At 44.0% G+C, this 23,496-nt stretch overlaps 1 protein-coding gene across 1 annotated transcript in view; it reads right to left on the bottom strand.

The window, feature by feature from the left end:
• Nucleotides 1–2,519: 2,519 nt before the first annotated feature.
• LOC109309018 (tropomodulin-2) overlaps nt 2,520–23,496 on the bottom strand; it is a 35,495-nt gene continuing 14,518 nt past the window's right edge. Inside the window, exons 3-9 of the mRNA XM_019533576.1 lie at nt 16,155–16,277; nt 14,839–14,925; nt 10,974–11,104; nt 9,362–9,469; nt 8,978–9,121; nt 8,554–8,698; nt 2,520–6,409 (exon numbers count right to left, since the gene is read on the bottom strand). Of these exons, the coding sequence (XP_019389121.1) occupies nt 6,375–6,409; nt 8,554–8,698; nt 8,978–9,121; nt 9,362–9,469; nt 10,974–11,104; nt 14,839–14,925; nt 16,155–16,277 (773 nt within the window). The 3' untranslated portion in view covers nt 2,520–6,374. The remainder of the gene's footprint in view (nt 6,410–8,553; nt 8,699–8,977; nt 9,122–9,361; nt 9,470–10,973; nt 11,105–14,838; nt 14,926–16,154; nt 16,278–23,496) is intronic.

Here is a 23,496-nt window from a genome sequence, read left to right as displayed (position 1 = left end):
TGTTTAATCTAGAGATTTAGTAAAAGCTTCTTGGCAGAGAACATGATCATGAACTGTTGGCCAAGACTTTTAAAAAGGGTATTTTTCTACTGAAAAAATGTTTGTAGAGCAGGGTAAGTTTGGGTCCCTCAGACCTGCACACTTGCCGCTGGCCATTCCCAGAATGGAATTAGAAACTCGCTCCCTGCCCCAGGCTGCCTGCTTCCAGACCTGTCAGCTTTCTGGGCAGGCTACAGGCCTCACTGTGTTTCTGGGAAAGGACTAGTCTGGGAAGCTGAAGGGGCCTTCCTGGATATTTAGTTATGTGAGGATGGTGTTTTCATATTGTACTGTGTATTTAAGTTGTGAAACAGGCCCTTTGGGTTAGATTCTCATCTAGGGAGATATAAAGAAATGCCAAAGCAGGTAAAGTGCTTGATGTGCATTGGGATATATGGGATACAGGACTGTGCACATTTGTGTACAGCCACAGGGTTAAATTCTGGGAAGGTGCTATACAGGAGGAAGCTGAAAAACTTCACACTTTACCAGACTGAGGTATTCCATCCACCCCCATTCCACTCAAGACCATGAAAAAACCTGATTTCATAGGCCTTCCCTTACAGAAGCTAAGGAGGGATATTTTGATGGAAGAGACTGATTAATTTTCTCAGGAATAGAGAAGCTGCTACTTACTTTTTAGACAGCTCTTTCTGCGTGTTTTGCTGAAGTTTTCATCTCTGCTGAGACTTGCTGAGAAACTTCTATTGCTGACACATCTGCAGGGAACAACTGGGACCTATTTTAAAATTCCAGAGCCAAGAATGTGAATTGGAGCCTAAATCTTTCACAATGCTAATATGGAGAAAATGCTTCCAGGGCCAAATGCAGTTCACAGCTGATGAAACCTAAAAATCTCCTTGCAGCGTAGAGGCCTCTGAGCAGTACTTCATTACGATTTGTGCTGAATTTTCACTTTAGTCCTATACTTAGCACAGTCCTTATGCACAGTCCTGCACAAGTCTACTGCTAAAATTAACTGCTTAGTCTCATAAATTACTGGGATCATAACAGAAGAATATTGAAACTGAAGGTATAGAAAACAACCTGACCCCAGTTGCCTTTCCTGCGTAGTGCAGGGGGGCTGGACCTGATGATTTTGCGAGGTCCCTTCCAGGCCCTTACTAAATCTATGAAATCTATGAACCTTACTATGAATCTATGAAAATACTGAACCTAGTTAAAAAAGGACAACCCAATTTTTCCATGTTTCTAGCTGCCCTGCTTTTGTGTTATGCACCTAAGTTTAGGCCATGAGTATTTTTATTAGTTTCACATTTAGCCTGGAAATCACTGCACGGTACTTTTCAAAGGCACCTAAGTGACTTGGGTTTCTAATACCAATTTTTTAAATTGAATGAGGCACTTGGGGACATTATGATGCTGATAGGTGTTGAGTGGGACTAACCCTCCTAGGAGTGAGTACCTAGTCAGTTCTGAAAATCCCACTTGAGGCATCTTTAAATGCCTAAATACATTTAAAATCTGATCCTTAAAAATTTTAAATCTCTCAAACTTTCAGTGGTGCTTAAGTGCTTAAATATCTTAAAATCTGAGCTGAGGGGAATGTCTAGAGAGCACAGTACAGTCCTGCACATAAGCCAGCTCTGAATAAGCTACAGGGGAGCCAGATGCAGTGTAGCTATATAAGCATGCCAACCCACCTGTGCAAATGTACCTGGCTCCTCACCAGCGCTCAGTACTTCTGATGTAGTACATCCAGTGCTCATGCTAGTTCAGAACCAGCTCTCACATCCCTGTGCAGCACTGCACTGTGCTACACAGACATCATGAAGGTTTCTCTGTCCTGCTTCCCTGGTGTTCCAGAGTGCTGCCAATGATCACACCCCGTCCACCGGCTTCTGCTTTAATAAGTCATCACTCTCAAGCAAGCCGGCCATGGCACTGCACAGAACAGCACGAGCAAGCTTCCTACCTTTTTCAGGAGGGCTTCAGAAGTGGTATTGACATGTCCTAACTATCTCAGTGTCTCATTGTCTACTTCTAAGAATGGGACTTTGGGAGCTCAGTCACTACTGTGTGTTGAACGTGTTCGAACTTTCAAGTGTTCCCTTGATCGAACTGTCTGCCTGCCAGCTTGAGAGCTCAAGGCACTTGTCAAGCACAAGTGCTTCATTTCTGGGATGAAGGAAAATGGAAGGAAAAGGAAGGCTTCTGGGAGGAAGGAAAATGGTACCCCAAGGTTATGACTGGGAAGCTGAGGCACAGTGAAGTAAGTCGGAGTTCAAGTTGCCCTATTCCTGGTCACAGCTCTGAGTACAAGATGATGATTCCTCCCAGAAGGATCTCTCTCGTTGCTGTTCCTTGGGAGACAGAAAATATGAAATTCAAGGGATTCTTAAGAACAAGGAAATGTCGTGAGCAACACGAAGGGAGAACCTGCTCACCCCAGTGCCCATGGCACTACATCAGCAGTGCCTTTGCTTGGTTAGAGCAAGAAGTCAACACAGGAAGCCCAGTTTGTCATGAAGGTTTATTTAAAAAGGCCAAGATGTTTGGGAGTCACTGCTGCATATTCTGGTGACTCCCTTTCCCTCACGTGCTATGCACCAAGCTGTGCACATGCAGACATTTATGATCCAGAAAAGCATTTTCTCTTAGTGTTTCACACAGACACCATATTCCCCTTAGTGCACTCTACAATACACAGGAACATCAGGACACACACAACGCCAAGCTGTTCTGTGTCTAAAACTTTTATAGAAAAGACAAACAAAACCCAAATTGCTGACATGAGAAGCAATGTGCAAAAATAGACTCTGACTAGCAGCTCCCAATCATGCATGTGTTTGCTTAAAAACTGGGCTCTGCTTATGCCCTGGTGTCCCAGATTAGGAATATGCTTGAAAGCTGTACTTAAAATACACTCTCACATTCTAACCCCCTTCACATTAGTGGCAGAGAGTTTAGTGGCCAACTCACTGTAGAGCAAGGTTAGCATTTTAACTTGTTTCCAGGGAGCATTAATAAAGGTGCTAGATTAGCTGTAAGTCTACTGAGTACTCCCTTCTGTTTGTATACGTAGATTGAAATGCTTAAAGCTGGACTGTGGCCAGCTCGCATTTGCATGTGCCTGAAGAAGGAGGCCAAAAGGAGACTTCTTCTCACCCTGCCTCAGCTTTGCTATACCTGCAGTCCTTGTGCTTATTCTGAAGGCAAGCACGACCTGGGGGGTTTGGGTTTAACCCTCCAAAATGGATGGAGAACAGCAGAAAGGAGGCTTGGCTATCACCCCACCCCAGCTAGCTGGCCACAGAGAGAGGGACTGTGTGCTGATGTGTTCCCTGTGTACAATGGAAAGAGCCAGGAGGCACAGTGCTCCCCAGATCCCTGCAAGGGAGTATGTGACCCAGTGCCCTACTCCAGCATAGACCTAATAGTGCTATCAGGCTCTTAATAGGTAAAGCTCACAAATGCTGGAGCAGTCTTATCCTTAGGAGATGAGTACCTCTGCAGGGTGCATGCAGTCATGGAAGATGAAAGGAAGGCAAGACCACCAAGGCTATCCCCAAGCAGGTTCCCATGGTCGGCCAACCAAGAGGAATGTTCCAGACTTGCTGAAATGAATGTAGCTGCCTCATGATACAACTGTTTGCATGATTCTGATCAAAGATATCCAGGATGACATGCTTCCATACACCAAATAGCAGCTGGACAAATCTACCCCTTATACAAGAGCTGCATGCAAACACGTACACTGTGAATGGAGGTTAAGTCTACAAATGCATTGTATTTGCTGCTCTTGAACACAGAAGACACTATTGAAAAATGGAACCAATATAAATCATTAAAGTGTTAAAACACCCAGAAAAACTGAGCATTTCCCTCTCTTGGCTCAAGCCACAGCTGAAGAAGGGAATGTGGGCAAGGACTGGAACTGATTTATCTTTGGGGTGAAGTATGTTGGTATCAGAAATCCTTTGGGGACAGGGATTCTTGAATCAAAGTCTTTTGCTCACATGAGGCATAATGCTGCAACCCTATAATCATGTGCTTAGCCCTGATGCATGCAGTATTGTCACTTGCCTGCCCTATGCGAGAGCCTTTAAAGCCAGACTGGGTCCATGTTGCAGGTCTCATTATGTCCAACAGATTGTTAATCTTCCTTTCTCACAGCACATCCTGCATGGAGGTGAGGGAAATACTCAGTGGCCAGGCTGCCCCTTTCCTGTCCTCTCCTTGAGAAAAAGGTTTCTAATGGGGCAGCAAAGGAGAAAGTAGGTCTAGAACCCCCTGGGACCCTGAGGCTCCCCCACTATCTCTATGGATACTGCATGTAGGGGTCCTGATTCAGCAAAGCACGTAGGCATGTGCTTCACTTCTTAAGTATTTGCTTAATTTGAAGTCATTGGGATTTAAGTACATGCTTCAGTGCCTGATTTGGTCAGGAGCACTGTCCCGAGATCTGTCCTTCCCTCTGTGTATCTCTTGGGACCGGAGCGGCCATTTCCCACCTCTGTTCCAAAAAGCTTAGAAGGCACAGAGGGAGAGTGTATGGTGCTTGAAGCAGCTCCCAGGTGGACTCCTGCTCAGGAATCTGCCAGGCTCAGAAAGGAATATGCCACACACACACTGACTGACCTCTTGTGTAGCCAGGTCACACACTCCCCACCTTGATGATCCCACACACTGTCTTCTGCAAGCTTTGAGATGCCTGAACATACTAGGTGCCACTGATCTTCTCTTCCGTATTCCCTGTAGCCAGCACACCCACCAGCGTACACTCAGGCAAGCACCCACACCATAAGGAGAGGGCCTTTGGAAGAGAGGCTAATGTTTCAAGGATGTCACAGACCTGTAAGTTTTGGATGGTACTGGGATAGCTAAGCCAGCTAAAAACAGCCACCTTTAACTCTTGTATTGGACATAAATATGATCAAGGTGACCCCCTGGCTACCTGACAAGCACAAAGTTGGCAATGACAAAATATGTACATATGGCTGGAAATTAAGGTGTAATACTATAAAACTGAATGCAAATAAAATGAAGTTACCTCTTCAACTGAATGTTTAACACAGTCTTTTGACAACATCCCATTGACATGTTCAAATGCTGTTAAGCACTGGGTTTAATTTAGACCACACACATAGCCTCCACTTCTTCAGGAAAATGTACAGAATCCTGGGTTGAGGCCCCATTTTGGCAAAGAATTTAAGCATCTGCTTATCTCTGTCCTTATTCAGCAAAGCAGGTACACGTGCCTAAGTCCCACATACGTGCTTTGTTGTACAAGGAAAGACTGTTGAATTAGAGCCTAGGAATATAAACTAGGTGAGTGGTATGTGTTACTCTCCTGATTTTTATCTATCTGCCAGCAGAACTGCCTTGGATTAAACAGCTTAATCAGTCTTCATCGACAAGGTCCTGAGAACAGTTCTGTCATTTGTACTAACACAAGAACAAGAATACCAAAAATAAAAATGTCAAGAATGCAGTTCAAAGCAAAGCAAATACTGCTCAATATACTGCTTTACATTACAGAGCTCTATGACTGAAAAACTTATAGTCTGTTAAAAAAAACATAAAATAACTCAGTGAACTAGAAAAATAACTGACATTATGAAGGTATTCTAGGTTTGGCAACACTAAGATTTTTACTTTATGTCATGGAATAAGAATATAAAGATCAACGTAAAATTTCTGACATGATCAACCTAACTTAAATGCATGTAAACAAGTAGGCTCTGATACTTATAAAACCTTGACCTGCTCCAGCAATTGGATCCAGGCAGGCAGGGTCCTGCTGTAGGCAGATGGGTTCGTACGAATATAGAGTCCCAGGGGCCTAGATGTGATTGGAAGAGTGAGTCATAAGGGCACGATCCTGCAGACCTCTCTTGGTATAAGCAGTCCTCACTCACCCAAGCAGCCTATTGATTTTAGTGAGATTATTCACATGAGTAAGGATAATTCACATACTTAAGGCATTGCAGGACTGGGCCCTAGAGCTTCCTTTTATACAGAGAATCCCTTATCAATGTAAAAAAAGTTTTAAAAAATTTTAAAATGTCTAAAGCAAGGTTACTGTGGTTACAGCTGATGTTTAACACATACACTTGAACTCTAGGTTGTCCATATTGGCTTCAGGTAATGCAATAACACGTTGTTTTGTTTTGTTTTTCTCCTAAAAATCAAACTATGAGAGTTAAAAACAACCAGACTGCATTTTCAAGGTTAAATGGGGACAGTAACGGAAATGAACAACCCTCATTCTAATATATTTTTCCAGTGTCTTCCCTTCTGACCAGTGAACAGTCTGAGATTTGCCATAGTGTTGGCTGCCTTCAGTAGCTCTGGTATCCTCCAAGGCTTGGCTACTGCCGGTCTCCTTCCACTCGCTTTTTACGAACTGTTTCAGTGAGAGCAAAAAAAAACCAACTGTTTCAGTTTTAACTTATGAAGAACCCAAGCACACTTCTCACAGGACTAATAAATGCTTGTTACCGAATCAGTCAGTGAAGATGTTCAGGCTTCTAAGCAATGGAGAATCCACCACTGTTCAAACAGTGACATTTTCGATTGTCTGTATGGCCTATGCTGTCTCCCTTTAAAGTCTTCTTTTGTTCTAGTTAAACTGATATGGGTACTCTAGGCTGCCTGCTAGGGGTTTCCCTCTGGAACGATTTAAATGAGATGGTGTGGCCGAAACTCATGATCCATTCTCATTTCTTTTATGAAGCTACAAAGTAAGTAAATATACTGCTGTTCTATATGACAGCAGTATCCACAAATGTGTTATTTTATCACATCATTTCAGTTGTTACTGACTAGTGACAACAAAGTAAATATTGAATTGGGCCCTAAAGCAAATATTTTAGTTTCAGTGTAGACTGCACAGCAGTAGACTATGAAACAATAGAGTCTACTCTATCCACTCAAATCCAAGGTGAGATTTGCTCCCATTTAGTATGGAGAAATAAAGCTCCTCCTCTTGAATTTGAGACAAGGCTGTGGAGGGGCAGGCAGCTGGTATGGTTCTGGCTCCAGACCCTCCCGTTTCCCTTCCCCTGCAGCCTTAGGCTCCTCCCCCCCCACTCATTACCCTTGTTCTGGCAGGCTCCAGCCCCACTCTGATTGCTGAGCATGGAGCATGGGGCTCTGACCCCAGCCTGGCCTGGTAGCAGTGGTGGCAGTGGGGTGTGGGGCAGGAGGGAAGGAGCAGAGGGAAGGAGTGGCAGGAGTCCTGAGGCTGCAGGGGGCAAGGTAGGCAGCAAGGGGACGTGTCGGGGTGGCAAGGGTCAGGGTCAAATTGCCTGCCCCCTGCCACTGCTTTCCCCACTGCAGTGTGGGGAGTGAAGGGGGGAGAGAGAATTTAAGATGACCTTCCAATAATTAGATTCAATATGTGGAAAATTTATAACAAATTTATACTTTTTCCATGTGTAGAATCTATTATGGGGGTTATCTTACATTCTGGGCTGTTTTGGATTTGAGTAAATATGGCATTTAACTCATAGATCTACACTGAAAATGGATTGTCTTAGGAAGGTGTAGTTTTCTGGAGCATGTGCCATTACTGTGCTATGGGTAAAACTTCTTTGGCTGATGTCATTCTCCCATCAGTTGCTGGCATCACCCATAGTGCTCAGTAATAGAGTCTAACAGATTGAGGTCAGGTCTAACTAGCAGTCAGTGGTGCTGGTTCTTCTCCTTTGTCCCCACATTTTCTATTCCACCTTACTTTCACTGCAATAAGCCAGTAATGACAAAGTCTTGCCCTGCATCATAAGCTGTAATATGCAGAGAGGCTTCTTGGAAAGCACACTGTACTGTCCCAAAATGTACTTTGGACAGAGCATAGCCTAGTTCAGTTTTTTCTCAGATCTTACTGATATGAACCCAAACTGGTCAGAGACTGTCTGAGTATAAATGGAGTCACAACTAAGAAAAGACCTCTGGATCAGGCACTATGGTCACCTGTACACATGATGGTTGACTGCATCCCCTGTAGGATTATGAAGGAATTAAAGCAGTGAAGGTTCTCTTAGAGCTCGCTACTAATGCCCTACTCTGTACTCGGTACTCAGCATTACAAACACAAAGGTCCACCCTTGCTAAGGCAAAAGGTGAGACTGTCATGGCCCTTGTTTGGCCACATATGAGTACAGTCTCCCTGGTTCCCTGATGTGACCTGCTCAGGCTGTGAATCTTGCTGTGATGGAGCAGCTAAGGGTTTCTCTCCTGGCACTTCCTACTATGAACAAATAGAGGGCAGGTGAAGGAGCCCTGTCTCTCTTCTACTTGCCAGTTGGAGTAGCAGCCAAGACAACTAAGATAAGTGCAGGTGTTCCTTGGGAGAGGCTGAACTAAGTTACTCTCCACAGTACAAGAGGAGGAAGAGTGACTCTGAATCACTATTAGTTAGAGCTCTGCTCTAGTCCCCTTCACTTAGAGCTAGATGTGCTAGTCAAGCTAATAGTAGTTCTGCCTAAGAGAAGCAGGGCTTTCCCCTCTCTCCTAAAAAACTGCTGGGGAAAGAAGGCACCACCTTACCTAGATCATTGTTCTTAGTGATAGCTGCTGCTACCCGGGTTCTTGGGCCTTGCTTTGTGAACTGATATCCAAATTTGAGAATCTTCGAGTTTTCCTCAAGCATCTTGGCCATCTCCATCTCTACAGCTGTACCCAGCTGCTGCCTCTGAGGGGGGAAATAAGTGAAAATGGAAAAGAAACACAAGAGAAAGAAGTGGTTACATTCTCATATTTTGGTGCAAACTGAAGCAAGAAGTCCGTCTCTGGAGTGTTTGTGCTTTACTTTTGCTCTTAGTGATGCTTAGCATTTTTTCTGGTAGCTGGCTGAATGTGCAGGAATGAGGTACCTCAGGCCAGATCTGAGAGATGCCGCCTTGTCTCTGCCAGATCGCAAAATGAAAATGCTCTGGAACACATGGAACCTACCTAGAAGCAGCCTTCTTACCTGGTTGTCAATTTTGATCTCTGTCAGGGATTCATTCTCTTTTAGAGCATCAATCAATGCCAAAATACCAGCCCCAGTGATGAAGTTGGATTCTACATTCAGACTCTTCAGTGTCTTGTTCACTTTCAACATATCTGCAAAAGCCTAAAAGGTTAAGAGGAGGGAGCATGAGTTCAGAACCCTGAAAGTTGCTGGGAAGAACACAGCTGAACTATGGTTAGTACCCACAAAAGCAATGCAAACAGGGCCATGGAGGAAAGGTATATTCCTACAGCACAATTGTTTATAATACTGTTGTGCATGGTCATAGGTGAAACCAGAAAAACAAAATCTAGTGCAGACTAGAGATGATGAACATCTTTTTCAAGCACTGTTTCAACTTACAATAGCAACAGGATCATTGCTTCGAGTAGCTGCAAGGCTGAAAGTCTTGACATGGGTGTTGGTTTCCAAAGCCTTTGCAAAATCTCTCAGTGTTGGAATTGGAATATTCTGCATCAAGAAAAAAAATCTACTAATCACCAAAGCCAATCACATTGCAGGACATTTGACTTTAATTATTGCTACATGGATTAACACTGACACCCCCTAGAGTTTCAGAGTCACCACCTTCTCCCCATCCCTCTCTTGTGCTGTACAATGGCTGTGAGGCTGAACTACTGTAATTTGCTTTGCTTGTCACTGCTTTTGAAAACTATTCAAAGAGCCTAGGCCCTTTCAATCAGATAGGCCTATATGAGCCAGTATCTGCTCTGCACTGTTTTTACTTCCAAATTTACTTAAATCAGTGAATTATTCCTGAAGTCTTAAATGGACTGAGACCTAATTAGCTAAGCCACAGCCTCCAATTTTGGGGCAGGGGCACCCCCAGATCAGGTACAGTGTATGTCCTATGCAAAAATTCATCAGGCAGCCATAGGCTCAGACACATCATGCCTTCCTGCTCCCAGAGCAGCAGCAATGTGGCTGTATTAAAGTGGTGCTGTGGGAAGACTAATGAGCTCTGCCCGTGAATAGCTCCATCTGAATGTAGTTACATTTGTTTGGCTTTGGCTGCTCACACCCCACTGGCTTTGCACCCAGTCTGCTATTATCCTCTGAGCAGTCTCTTCTATAGTGCACCATCATGGTGGTGATGACAGGGGGAAAGCTCTTGCTCTCTGTCTCTAGAATTAAAATCCTGGACCTGCATGGTATAGCCTCGATTTCCTCATAGGCTTCCTCTTGCAATTTGATAAGACTAATTTTTGGCCACTGCAGGATGTAGCATAAAATGTGTCTGATAAACCTGGTTTTTAGCTGGGACAATGTGGTTACTATCTGTAGGGAGGACTAACTGCTGGTTGAGGAGTGGCTGCTCATGGGTGGGAGTACATGGAGAGCAGTAATATCATTTTGTGGTTAGTACAAAATGCAGCATTAACTTTGGGGAACAGCCTAGGCCTGGATGTAAAATCTCAAACCTGAAGGAATGATTGCTATCAGCTAAGCCCTCCTCACAGAAGTTTACAATGAATCAGTTCAAAATTAGTCATACTATGCCTTGGTTTTAAAACTATATGAAATAAGAAAGGGAAAACGCTTTTAATGAGTTGTCATTTCTCACTACCTTTGATCCCAAAACAACCACAGAAGCAGCTCCACCTAGCTTTTCAACAGGCTTCTTTATACTGCTTCTGCAGGTCAGAGCAGGGAGTGCTCAGGGTCCCATCTTCCCAGCTCCTCCATTTCCATGTGTGGGCTAACTGAATTAGGCCAATGATTGTATGGCTCCCCTGAGGTATCTTACATTACAAGCTACTAAAAGAAAAACAAGGGAGGAGCCATCCCTTGGAGTTTTAATTAATTTCCAGCTGCTTTTTCTGTCCTGCCTATGAATGGTAACTGAAGAAACACATTTAAAGACAAACATCAGTGTCTGAAAGATTTTGCAAATCTTGTCCCAAATCAACCCTCCCAAACAGAAGTGATGAGGTCACAGCACTTATCCAGTTACCTTTATGTTGTTCAGATTAACTTCTATGAGACTAGGGTCATTTGCTTTTATCCTTTGCAAACTTCCTTCCACATTGGTTGGATTAGGCGGCTCCTCAAAAATTGGCTTGACCTTTTCACCTTTGACCACATCTGAAACACAGGAGTTCATTAAACATAGAAATTAGGCCCAGGTCAGACATTCACAAACTTGCTTTTGAAGACTCTCGCTTATCTTTGTTTCCTGGCAAGTCGTGTTCATTTTTGTGTGGTCGTGAGTCTGTTTTATGATAAAATCACAAGCGTAGTTCAGTACTGGACGGGTTCTGACAAGTCTTTATCTGAGATGTTAATGCTGTCTTTGTTGTGACCAATAAAGAATGGCTTTGCATTCAGTTGGCTGACCATACACAGCCATATACAAAAAGGACAATACAGCCTAAGTGTTGAGATGAAGTACTACTTTGATATAGTTCCCAGTTTGTGTAAAAATTGTAGAATTATTCTTTCCCTAGCAATTCACTAGCAAGTCACTGCTCTGTTCACCAGGACTAAGCATTATAAATGGTATTGTGCCCACACTGACCTTTTCCCACTCTGATTTCTTTCTACTTGGGCCTAACATGGCACATTTTCTCTCCAAAGTGCCCCTGAAGGACTTATAATGGGTATCAAGTTCCTGAGGCAGCCATGCTCCTCTTGTCTCACTGGCCAAGCTGTTGTAACAGAAGGGGGAGTACACTGGGATATGGAGTGGCTATGGAGCTGCTGCATCCTGCCAAAGCAGTGCCAAGAGGAAACTGGTTGTAGTCTCTCCTCTTTACATGCCTCCCCAGACCTAGTGGAACTTCAGACATACAGAGCATCTATTTTCACTGTCATTTTTTAAGCCCAGCCCCTGGCATTATGGGTGGATAGTCCTTGTTTCATCTATCAGTTTGCTCCTTTCTTCAGCCAGAAGCCATCAGCTCCTGAGCTGGACCCCATTTAGTCTGTAGATCTTCACGGCTGTTTTGGCCTGTTGTAGGATACCACCAAGGGGAGAGTGTCCCACAGAGCCTGCAGACAATACTACTAGGCTAGTTCTGGTAAGAGAGGCTTGTTAGTGTGCTGTCACCATAGTGTTGGTGTGTACCAGTAGCAATAAATACTCAGCTTTATCTGCCAGGTTCCCAGTGCAGTTATTCTGAGCTAACCATGCTTGTCCAGGTCTAAGGAAAGCACTTCAATGCTGAGGTGGCCATCCTGCAGCACAGGTGCCCCAAATGGCATAGTCAATCTCTGCATGTGGCATAAGGCAAGCTGGGGAGGAGAAAGGTAGCACAGTGGCAGATAGGACTGGGAGTGAAAAGCTGAACATCAGACCAGGCAGAGAGCACAGGACAGGGAACAGAAAGCTGAGCAGCAGATTGAGTAAAAGAAGGCAGCACTCAGAGTGGGTGAGGGGCTAATTTGTGACATGCCTGCCAAAAAGGTTGGTCCCACTGATTTCAGTGCATTGCGCAGTCTGAGTTGCTATGGTCCTACAATAAAGTCTGCAAGAGAAGATACACATAGGAATCTATTTGGGAATGGTCTGAGAAAATCCCATTTCATACAAACAGATTGTATGGACATCAAAGATTATGATGAGAAGGCCTCTTAACATGTACCTTCATTCTGACATTAGCAGCCCTTCTATAAATCCAATTAGATCTTGTGAGATTGCAACATCTGCACATTGAAAATAATAAAACTATCAAAGCATGAAAAGCAAGTCCCTCTGCCAGCACCAAGATTTATGAAGTCTTTGAGTATCCATGCTCCAAAGTGATACAGTTTTTAATGTTGGCAGATGTGTACTATAAATGAAAACCAATCATTCCTGGACATGCATAAAATCATGGCTTACAACACAATTAGTATCTCTAATTCCCAGGCACATAGTTATGAAGATGAATTATTAGTGGCTTGGGTAGCCAAGACTACAGACACAAAATAAATATGTTACTGACCACAGCATACTTATTTTGTGTTGTAGGAAGTATGTTATTTCAAGGGCTTTCTGTAGAAACTTGAAAGTTTTCATGCTTTTTCACTCAGTGCACTGGATAAAAGTCAACATGCTACCTCAGTCTCACAGCAGAACTTAAGTGGTAAACAAGCCTTGAGCTGGATTTTGCCCTGTATTTCCTCCAAGCCTTTTGAAGCCTGTCGACAAGTATTCCTAATTACTCCAATTATTCCAGCCTTCAGTTACTGAGGTTCTCAAAAACTGCTGCTAAAATATGCTCATAGTACTCAGGACCCTGGGATTCAGGGAAAAATTCAGCAAATGTTTTTTTCAGCACTCTACTTGGATGGGAGCCAATAACAGGCCAGTAGGGCAGGACTACATATTAGTGATTCTAGCATGCAGACAGCATTGCAATTTCTAATGTAGCCCACCTTCAGCAGTGTGCATCTTCCTGTGCTGCCACTCATTTCCAATGAATTTTATCTCCTTTCTTTAATCAGGTAGCTGTTTTGCCACAGTAAATATCAGCTTTAGAAATGTGTTCCTTTTTCTTTTTTTAACTGAAAAATTACACTTGGCTAGGAGAAGTTGTTGCTTTTGGACAGAGGAACAAAGTGATCTGACTGAGTGATGTCTCTGGTCATTAAACTCATGATGGGAGCATAGTTTAGCAGACCCACAAAGTTAACGTTTTGACCTGATACTACAAAAATAATCTCCAGTCTACGTAGCACAAACCTCTGCATGTTCTGAGAGAGGCCACAGCCTGTGCCAAGTCCTGCCTGGGCCATTCCAAGCTGTCTTGGTTCTGCAGAATGCGGGGAGAAATTGTCCAGTTACAACTGTCCCCACCCTCTTCCTGGCCAGTACATTCACTACAGGTGACAAAGGAGACAAAAAGCCCCTCTCCACAACAGCTGCTATAGTTACAGCTTTCCAAGAAGGGAGGCTGCATAAGTAACTACCTTTTCTTGTGCACCCAGGCAAGGGACTATCTACAACCTATTCAAAAACAGCACAAATTGGCCCAAATCCAATATTCCTGAAATCTGGACTGGAGAAAAGGTTTGTTTTGTTTTGTTTTGAATTTGATTCCAAAGTTCTGGGTCCTCTCCGTGGAAAAACAGTTTATAATATTAGAAGGTTATGTAGAGTGAGCACATAGCTTCCATGGAGGGGGGTATCATTATAATTCATAGGACTGTTTCAGTTGGTTTCTGGGCACTTGCAGTTTCTGGGCAATGTGCTTAACCTTACACATTATGGGTTTCAAGTGGTCTAATAAAAAGGCACAAAGTACAGATCAGGGCAATAGCCAGGAAGGCATTATTTTCTACTACTTACTTTCCACTACCCTCCTCTCAGAGCTCAATGCCACTGGATGTGAATTCTGCAGGAGACTCTTTATACCCAATACTCTTTATACCAAATTGTACTGACCTGGAATTTTCCCAGCCAGGGATACTGCTGAGCTGGTGACCCACACTGTAAGGTTAGCCTTAGTTATGCAAATGTATGCACATAGGCTAACTTGCAGCATGACCACGTGATCATTTCTCAATACAGGGCACCACGCAGACCCCTCTCTCCTACTTGCTGCCTCAGAGCTCCACATTCACATGTGCCTGGGTGCGTGGGAACATAGGTATATGTATAGCTGTGTATTGCTTCAAAGAAAAGCTGAGCTCCCTGTCAGGAATGTTCAATTTGGATAGCACTGTTGACACTGTACATGATGATTCAACATTTAAATTACATTTCTTTGAAGAGTTCTCCCTCATTAGTAGCTGGGTTAATGAAGTGATACTTTGCTGATTAGACTAACAGCCCCAGCCTGTATATGATTTCCTAATGGACACATGCAGGCTGTAAATAAAATATGTTTACTTACTTCTCACGCTTCCTTTTCCATCTTTGCCAGTGGCTCCTTCTTCATCAAACTTGGGGTTATTGACCATGTTGTGCACTCCAAGAACAGCTGCAAGTATGTAAACACCAGCATCAGAATCCAGCATGAATAACAGAAATCAGAGAAAGGTGATTTTTACAAATTCCAGTCCCTAAGTAGTTTGCCAGTTAAAGAGTTGTTACATCTTGAGTCATGCTTGCTTATAGGTGAGACATTAATTTTAAATCAAATTTTTAGCATATAGTATTAGAAATCCTACAGGTTTTTTGTGACAAATGCACCAGTGGAGGGTGCATGTGTGTCTAACCCAGCAGTTCCCAATGCAGTGTCTGCGGGCACCGTGGCACCCCTCAAGGTTTATTCAGGTGCCCACATGCATTTTCACAATCAGTAAAAATCATTATTCCAACAAAAAATGCTGTGACTGTTGACTGAACTCAGGCTGTACGCAACGGTCACCAAAATGAGACTGAGTCAGTCTGACTGACAGAGTAGTGCTTACTACTCCCTCCCCAAACGAAGCTATGCGCATGCACATATCCAGGATTCTAAATTTTAAACTTTAATATTCATATTGGTGCCCACTGCTTTTTCTTTTAAATTCGAATGTGCCCTTGGGCACATAAACATTGGGAACCCCTGGTCTAACCCAAATACTCCTAACTCACAAATATAAGCATTGCCATCCTGGGGTTTCTCATCGATAATAAACAGTTGGGGAAGGAAAAGAAAATCAGTGTAAACATTATAAAGTCCATAGCAACAAGTACTTAGAGTAGAACTAATAGACTGACAAAAGAAACCAAGCTTCACTAAAACAGGCTATAAATAAAAATTAGCTTTGTATGGCTGCACTTCCTTGGTAATCTATCAAAGAAAATGCTGATCCTTCTCCTCTAATTAGTTACCTACCTGGACCTGATGACCCCTTTACTCATGGATGGGCATGTATAAATTGATCTCAAGGGAAATATGACCCCACCAAGGATCCTGGCCCATAGGAAAGATCAAGGGCATGAAGCATCCAAACTGAAACCTGACTGAGGCAGTAGGAAGCTTTGGGGAATTAAATACAATGACAATCAAAAGACAACTGGAACCTAGGAGAAGTTGAATCCCTATTAACGTGTATGTATCAGTGATCATCCCATACATTTCTGAGCCCTGATTTCAACAGTGGCTTAAAAGTGGGAGAATGTGAGAATCAGAAAGGTCTAATCAGTGGGATTCTGAGAATATTCACGATCCTGCCAGGCTGAAGCAGAGACTACGATTTTATTGGAAACATGTTATCTAACCTGCAAGGTCATAGAGCTCAGTATCAGAGGCACTGGCCAGGGCTTCTTCAAGTTCTGGGTCCAGGGTCACCTTCTCCTCTGTATGGGTCTCAGTGGGCTTTTCTTTAGGAACAAATATTTTTCCTAAGGAGGAAAAAAGAGCTTGAAGTGAGTGCTGGATTATTGGGACAATGCATCCCCATGCTGACAGCACTGGAAGTAGCTGTACATGGTAGTATTGTTTTGTGCCATATACAAAGTGTAGATTTTCCCATTCATTTCTTAGTTATAACTTATTTTTTAGAGTAAAAAGCTGAGTATAAAATGAAATGAAAGGTGCACATTTCCACTCTGTTTTGAGGTAGTTTAGGTACCTGCAAGCAAAGTTCCTGAATACTCAGGGGTGTAAGGCTGGGATTTTCTAAAGGCCTCACTGTAGGCCACTGAATTGAATAGTGCAGTCAAGCAAACATGGCATGTTTCTGAAATCCCTTCTGGATGGGGCTTTGTATGAACAGTGCTTGCTAAGGAGCCTGGAAGCAATTTGAATAATTCCTGTCTGAAATCTACCACATCATGGAAGCCAGTATAAGGTCACCCAAGCTCTGAAAACCTATTCTCAAGGATGTTGCAGCTTGCACTGCAGCAGCAGCCTGAGATGTCTTATCGAATCCACCACTGTGCAATATTTATTGCAGGAATTAAACTCCCTTTATAAAAATGTTTTCCAATGCCCAAATGCTGAATCCAGGGACACAGGCCACAAAAACTGCTTTGTGCAGAGAAATGAAGTAAATGTCTTTCATAGAATCATGGAAAATCGGGGTTGGATGGGGACCTCAGGAGGTCATCTAGTGCAACCTGCTGCTCAAGGCAGGACCATCCCCAAGTAGATAATCCCAGCCAAGGCTTTGTCTAGTTGGGTATTAAAAACCTCCAAGAATGGAGATTCCACCACCTCTCTGGGTACCCTGTTCCAGTTCTTTACTACCCTGCTTGTGAGTTTTTCCTAATATCTAACCTAAACTTCTCTTGCTGCAACCTGAAAGCATTGCTCCTTGTTCTGTCATCTGCCACCACTGAGAACAGTCCAGCTCCATCCCCTTTGCAACTTCCTTTCAGATAGTTGAAGGCTGCTATTAAATCCCCTCTCAGTCTTCTCTTCTGCAGACTAAATAAGTCCAGTTTGCTCAACCTCTCCTCAGAAGTCATGTGCCCCAGTCCCCTAACCATTTTTGTTGCCCTCTGGTGGACTCTCCAGTCTTTTCTGGGGTGGGGGGCCCAAAACTGGACACAGTACTCCAGATGTGACTGAATAGAGGGGAAATTTGCTGTTTGGCCATAGGTTACTCACAGAGATACCAGGGGAAGGAAAGGGGATTTAATTCCTCCAAAGTCTCTGGTTTGTTAATTCCCAACCTTCCTACAGACATTTTTCTCCTCATCAGCCTTGGCATGATCATCTGTGCAGGGTTGAAAATGTGCTGGATGCTCCCTGGGGAACAGTAAGCTTCCCTGCTGCAAACCTTTCAGCGCCCTGTCCTAGATGCTTTCTGCTCTTCCCCCACTGTCTGCTGCTGTTGTATAGCCATTTGCAGAAATTTGTCTAGTATTTCTCAAAGAATGAGGCCATCAATCTCGATGGTAATTCCATGATATGACAGTAGCACAGGAGGAAAAATCTAGGTCACTTCCACTGGGCAATATGGAAAGTTAAACCATCAGTTTATGCCATCTTCAGTATTTTATATGCATTTTGGAAATGAAAATAATCAGTGAGCAATGGAGTCCCCGTAGTTGCTGATCTGATAAATCAGCAATTTCACCTTTGTAACCATCTGTACTGCTCTGAGACTCCTCTCTTATACTATAGCTGAGCTGTCTCTCTATCCCCATCCTTGTATCTGACTCCATAAACAACTACGTTTCAATTAGGCTTTAGATAATCCCATGGTAATGAGACCAGAAGGATCTTTGGATGCAAGTGAATTTGGCCCACTGTCAGTGGTGGATTAAAATGTATTGGGGCCCTGGGCAAACCAAAAATTGGAGGCCCCCCACACCCCATTATAAACATGATACATTCATGAATGTATCATGCCACTCCTCCCTGCAGCCAGGCGCCAGGATTCCAGCAGGGGAAGTGGCCCCTTCTCCTCCTGGTGCTGCTGCTGCTGCTGCCAAGGGCAGGGCAGGCCTCTGTGCCCCGCAGTGGAGGCTGAATGGACCTGACCAGGCTAGGGATGGGGTGGCAAATGCCCACCTCTTCTCCCTGCTCCACACCCCTCTGCCCCTCCCACCATCGCCAGGGTGGAATCAAGAGGCACAAAGATGGATGCGGGCAGCCCGCTGTGGGCTTGGGGCTCTCCATTCTGCTGCCTTTGCCCTGAGGGACCCACACTGCCTGCACATCCCCTGCTCATCTGGCAGCAGGGGGCAGCACTCACCAACCCCACTGCTGCCAGATGGGCAGGGGGCATGCAGCTGGCATGGGGATCCTGAGGGAAAGGCAGCAGTGCAGAGAACTCCGAGGCCACAGTGAACAGCCTGCATCTGCCCTACACACAAATCTAGGAGGGCACAAGTCCCCCAATACCTCCCCTGGGGGGTGCGTAGAGTGGCAGGGAACTGCTTCCCCTCCCCCCCCTCTGGCACCCCGAGCATCCATGTCTCCATCCTGCTCCCCACCCTGGCCCCAGATCCCATGCCACTGCTCTGGCTGGGCAGCACCCCCCCAGCTCCTGCCCCATTCCCTCCCTTACCATGGGAGCCTCAATCTGTCCCCCGCATGCCCTTTCTCCTCCATACACTTATCTGCAGGAAGCTGCTCTCCACACTGCCCAGCTGTTTTCCTGGCCACATGCATGCATGCAGCCATGCACGTGCATGTGGCACCCCCTGCAACTCACTCCTGGCAGCCTCAAGCAGGACCCCTTGCAGGCTAGAATGCTACCCACCTAGACAGGGAAACCCACTGTTTTCCAAGGGAATCCAGGCACTGAGGGGGCCCCTGATTGGCAGGGGTCCCTGGGCCCCGGCCTCACAGGCCCATGTGCTAATTTGCCTCTGCTCACTGTCAGTTCTAGTCTTATTCTTTATGCACCTGTAGATGGAGGGTTTAGAATGTACCCGGGGCCCTTCCAACAGTGCTCCAAACCAGCTATCTTCTGCTTTGTGTCACTGGTGCCATTTTGTCAACTTACTATCATTGGCATTGCTCCTTTGAACTCCAGCTCCTATGCCTCTTGCTTCACAATACCCACATGCTTCTGTCATTTAAATCATTTTCCTTTACTGTCCTGGGAATTGTTTTTATGCAGACGATACCCAGATTCATTGCTCTCTTTCCACAGCCTGGCTGCAATGGCCTCCATGCTGTCAGCTTCCATGAATGAGATTATGAACAGGCTCAAGAATTTTTTAAAATGGAAAGTGAAGACAATCTGTCAAGGCTGGTTGGCCCTCAATTTGACTTTCATGTCTGGCCACCAGTGTTTTCATTGTCATCCTACTACCAAAAATATCTATCCTACAGTATAACTTGCTTAAAATCTCAGGTGACAAGTGACTTATAAAAGAATACTACTTTTATATTTCTACAGATTCTAGCCACTGCTCTCGGAATCCTTTATATACATTAGTGCATCTTATCCTCAGCATACCTACCTCTGAGGTAGGAAAAAAATCATTCTTGCTTTACAGAGGTGTGAACCAGACATAGCTACCCCAGCAATATCAAAGATAGCAAACGTGGTATGTGCAATAAATGAAAGTCTGGTTACAGTGAAAAAAAAAAGTGACTATGTTCCACAGAAAGTCAGGCTATTCACAGTTCAGAACAGTGCAGATGCTACAGTAAAGGAAAAGCAAATGCTCTTGATCATGTTCAAAGATTTAAATATACTTCATATGCCACAGCTACTCAGACTTACATGCCTGATAACAGCTACAGGAGACTATCAGTCATGAGTCACCTGGTTACCAAGTGACCCAAGGATAACTCATAGGGAGGCAATCCACATATTCAATGGCAGGTTGATCAGAATGAATAAACTGTCACAGAGTAGACCACTAGCAGTATTGTTCATTACAGAAACCTGAAAATTACTCAGATTTACACTGGCACAGGCAGATTATGGGTCCTTTGCAGAGACCTATTCTGTCTTCCTCCATGACTGATACTAGCAAGCCGCTGACACTGGACTAACCAGTGTGAACTTAAGGCATGTCAACTTTGTAGGGCAGCAGTCTGAACTTCAGAGATGAAACCCCAAACAAGAACCAGAGGACTGGAAATACATATGCTGTATGCTTTTCTGCCTGCTGGCCCCAGATCTCTCATCACAGGGACTAAAGACCCCCAAAATAGCTGCCTACCTCATAACAAACTTGCTCATTCCACTCAGCCCATTTGGAGAAGCATCTAGGAAGCATCATTGCCACACCTGTGTTCAACAGTAAGGCTCTATAAGGCACAGCTGCTGTTTCGGAGTACCATGCTGATAAAAATGCTGGCTAAATAATCTTTTGCATGGTTCCTGCATGCTCAGCTGTCCCATAAACTAAACAGTGTGTGTTTAATTTTTGTGCCTCTCTCTGCACTTCCAAACCGTGTCCCTCCCCAGATAAGTAAAGAAGGTCAGATAGCCTGGTATCTTAAGAAATCCATGCTGATGAAAAGAGGTATTGGGTAAGATACAAATGAGAGTGTGGGATCGTATGTTTTTCATGCAGTTTATGTGTATGGATTTTTAAAACATTTTCTGACCAGCATATGTAATTCTTGGATGGCAGCCCAACTCTTTTTAGATGTGTATGTGACCCGCAATGATAGTTTCCTTTAAAGCATTCTTGGCAAACTTGTGTCCAAAAAAATTCTATTATTGATTATATGAAATGTTTAAAGGTGCAGAAATATATGCCAGACAGAAAAAAAATATCTTTAATATATATGAGTTTAGCTTGGCTGCCAGCTGCTGTAAAAAAATGGAATCTTTTGTCTGATTGAGCTAGCCTGAGGATAATTTTTTTTTTCATAGACGGTGAATAGATCGTACAGCATAATACATACAGCCTACATTACTTATATCACAATATTGGAAATTCACCAAGTTCAAAGTATGTATCCTTGCTGATAGACAACTGTAAAGCAGCTTCACTTAGTCTCCTACAGAGCACAGTCATGGAATTTAACTGCAAAAAAGCTGATTCTGATTTTCTTTTTCCAAGCCTTTAGTGCAACTGTCTAGTTGAACTGAATGCTTGAACCTATGATGCATTATTTATAAAGGTGCACACACTTTGAAGCACAGTATGCTTAAGAAAACTGGTCCAGCGGTATTATTTTAAAGCAAGAGTTGTAGCCGAGCAGTTGATCAAAAATCACAATAATATTATTTTTGAGTACTCATGCAGGGACCATGTTTTATTTCTCCGACTCTGTTGTATTGGGCTCTTTGTTAAAGTATTCTGTCTGATATGCTGCATCTGCTGTATCTGTCTCCCAGATAAATTAACTTTCCTTTCTGGTCATTAACAGTGATACCAACACATATTTTTAACGATGAAAAGCCTGGCATGAAGAAGTAACATGCATGTCTTATTCAAGCCAAATCTATGTTAATAATAATAGATTGCTTTACAAAGTTTGATCTGTTTGTCTGCAAAGACAATATATAGTGTAGGGAACTGATCTCACCACTACTGGTATTATGCACAGCTTCGTAAGTACCATAATCCCCGATGCAGGTGGCAGTGTTGAGGGGGAATTTCCCCTTTCCCACTCACTGCTCTGACATGGGAATAAGGGAAAGGGCACCCTCCCCCATGTCTTCCCTTAACTTCTGTGGCAACTTCTGTGGCTCTGTCTTCCAGCATTCTTTCATCCACAGGGATGAGAAGCTCCATAATCCATCTTCATCTCCTCTGACTTTGCATCAGGCCCTTCAATAAGGGAAATCCTGACATCTTTCCTCCTAGCTCCTATGTTAGCCCTCAGAGCTGGATTGACAAATCTGAAGATACCAATAGATCATGGGGGAGGTCGGAGGTGGGGGGAATGGGGGGCATGGGACATGGAAAGATTTTAGATTATATTGTGTGTTTTATCATAATCCTTCAAGTAAGAGTTTATTTCTACATCTGAATGGAGAGTAATCTTTTACATTTTAAAGAGAGACTTTCTTCTCAAAGGGTGCATCTACATGTCACCATGCAGTGACACTGCTACAGCACCATACTTTAGTAGTTCCTTTTAGATCACATGTAGACACACGTGATCACTATGTCACATAGCACGCTGTACAGTGACGTAGTGCATCATCACGTTGCTGTAGGGTGATGTGTAGACATGCCCAAAAGTCCAAAAACACTTTTCAGTCAATGATCTCAAGTCTGAAGTCCCCATTCAGGCAAAACTTAATTCAATTTGAGTTTTGCCAAAACAAGGACCAAAAAAACTAGAGGTCCAAAGACCTGCTGAATTACTCATTGAATTATAGCTACAATGGTGCATACAAGTGAAATGGCCTAACTAACATGACACAGTCTGAAAGAATGTTGCTATCTTTACTGACCAACATACTCAGTGATATGGATACAGTTTATTTATCACAGTAGAAAAAATATTGTGTGAACCCTTCTGGGATTTGAACACTAAGCTTTAGTGTGTTGGGGTAGTGAAACTTAGAATTTGAAGTCAGCCTCTTTGTCGTAGGGCACGAAGGTGGGCCTGCTCCTTCAAGAGCAGAGACAACTTAGCTAGGGAGCCCTGAGAGCTAGGCAGGGCTCCACAGCAGCAGGCTGCCTTGGCAGTAAGCTAATCAGGGTTTTAGCTGGCACCTGCACCCAGTGAGCTGACCAGAAGTAAACAGGAACCTGGTCATATATAAGCCCCAGGGCTGGGGCTGGCAAAAGGTTAGTTCTCTGTCAGCAGCCAGGGGGAAGGAGCTCTTCCAGAAACACTACTCAGTAGTGGGGTGTGAAACAGGCCGCATTCAATTCGGATTTGGATTTGGCCTGAATTGGGGATAGTGATTTGATTCATTGATTCAGATCACTGTCCATGATTCGATTCGGCCAAATCCAAATCTGAAGATTCGATGCTAAGTCAGAGAATCAGTGATTTGACCGTAGACAGAGTTTTAAATGTTTTTTCTACATACCTCGAGGTACCAGGCGCAGCTTGTGAATGCTGCTATGGTGAGGCAGATGGAGCATCCTACAGGAGTGCAGGGAGGCCCCCCGCATGCTTGGTGTTTAACCAGGAAGTGGACTGGAAGTACTTCCAGGCCAGTTCAGGGTCCACCAGGGAGCATGCTGGGGGCCCTCCCCCTGCGCCCCCTCCCATGTCCTGGCTTGGCAA

Source organism: Crocodylus porosus, unplaced genomic scaffold, assembly GCF_001723895.1.
Source record: "Crocodylus porosus isolate Cpor-Errol unplaced genomic scaffold, CroPor_comp1, whole genome shotgun sequence".
Taxonomy (NCBI): domain Eukaryota; kingdom Metazoa; phylum Chordata; order Crocodylia; family Crocodylidae; genus Crocodylus; species Crocodylus porosus.
This window is presented reverse-complemented; position numbering and strand designations above follow the sequence as displayed.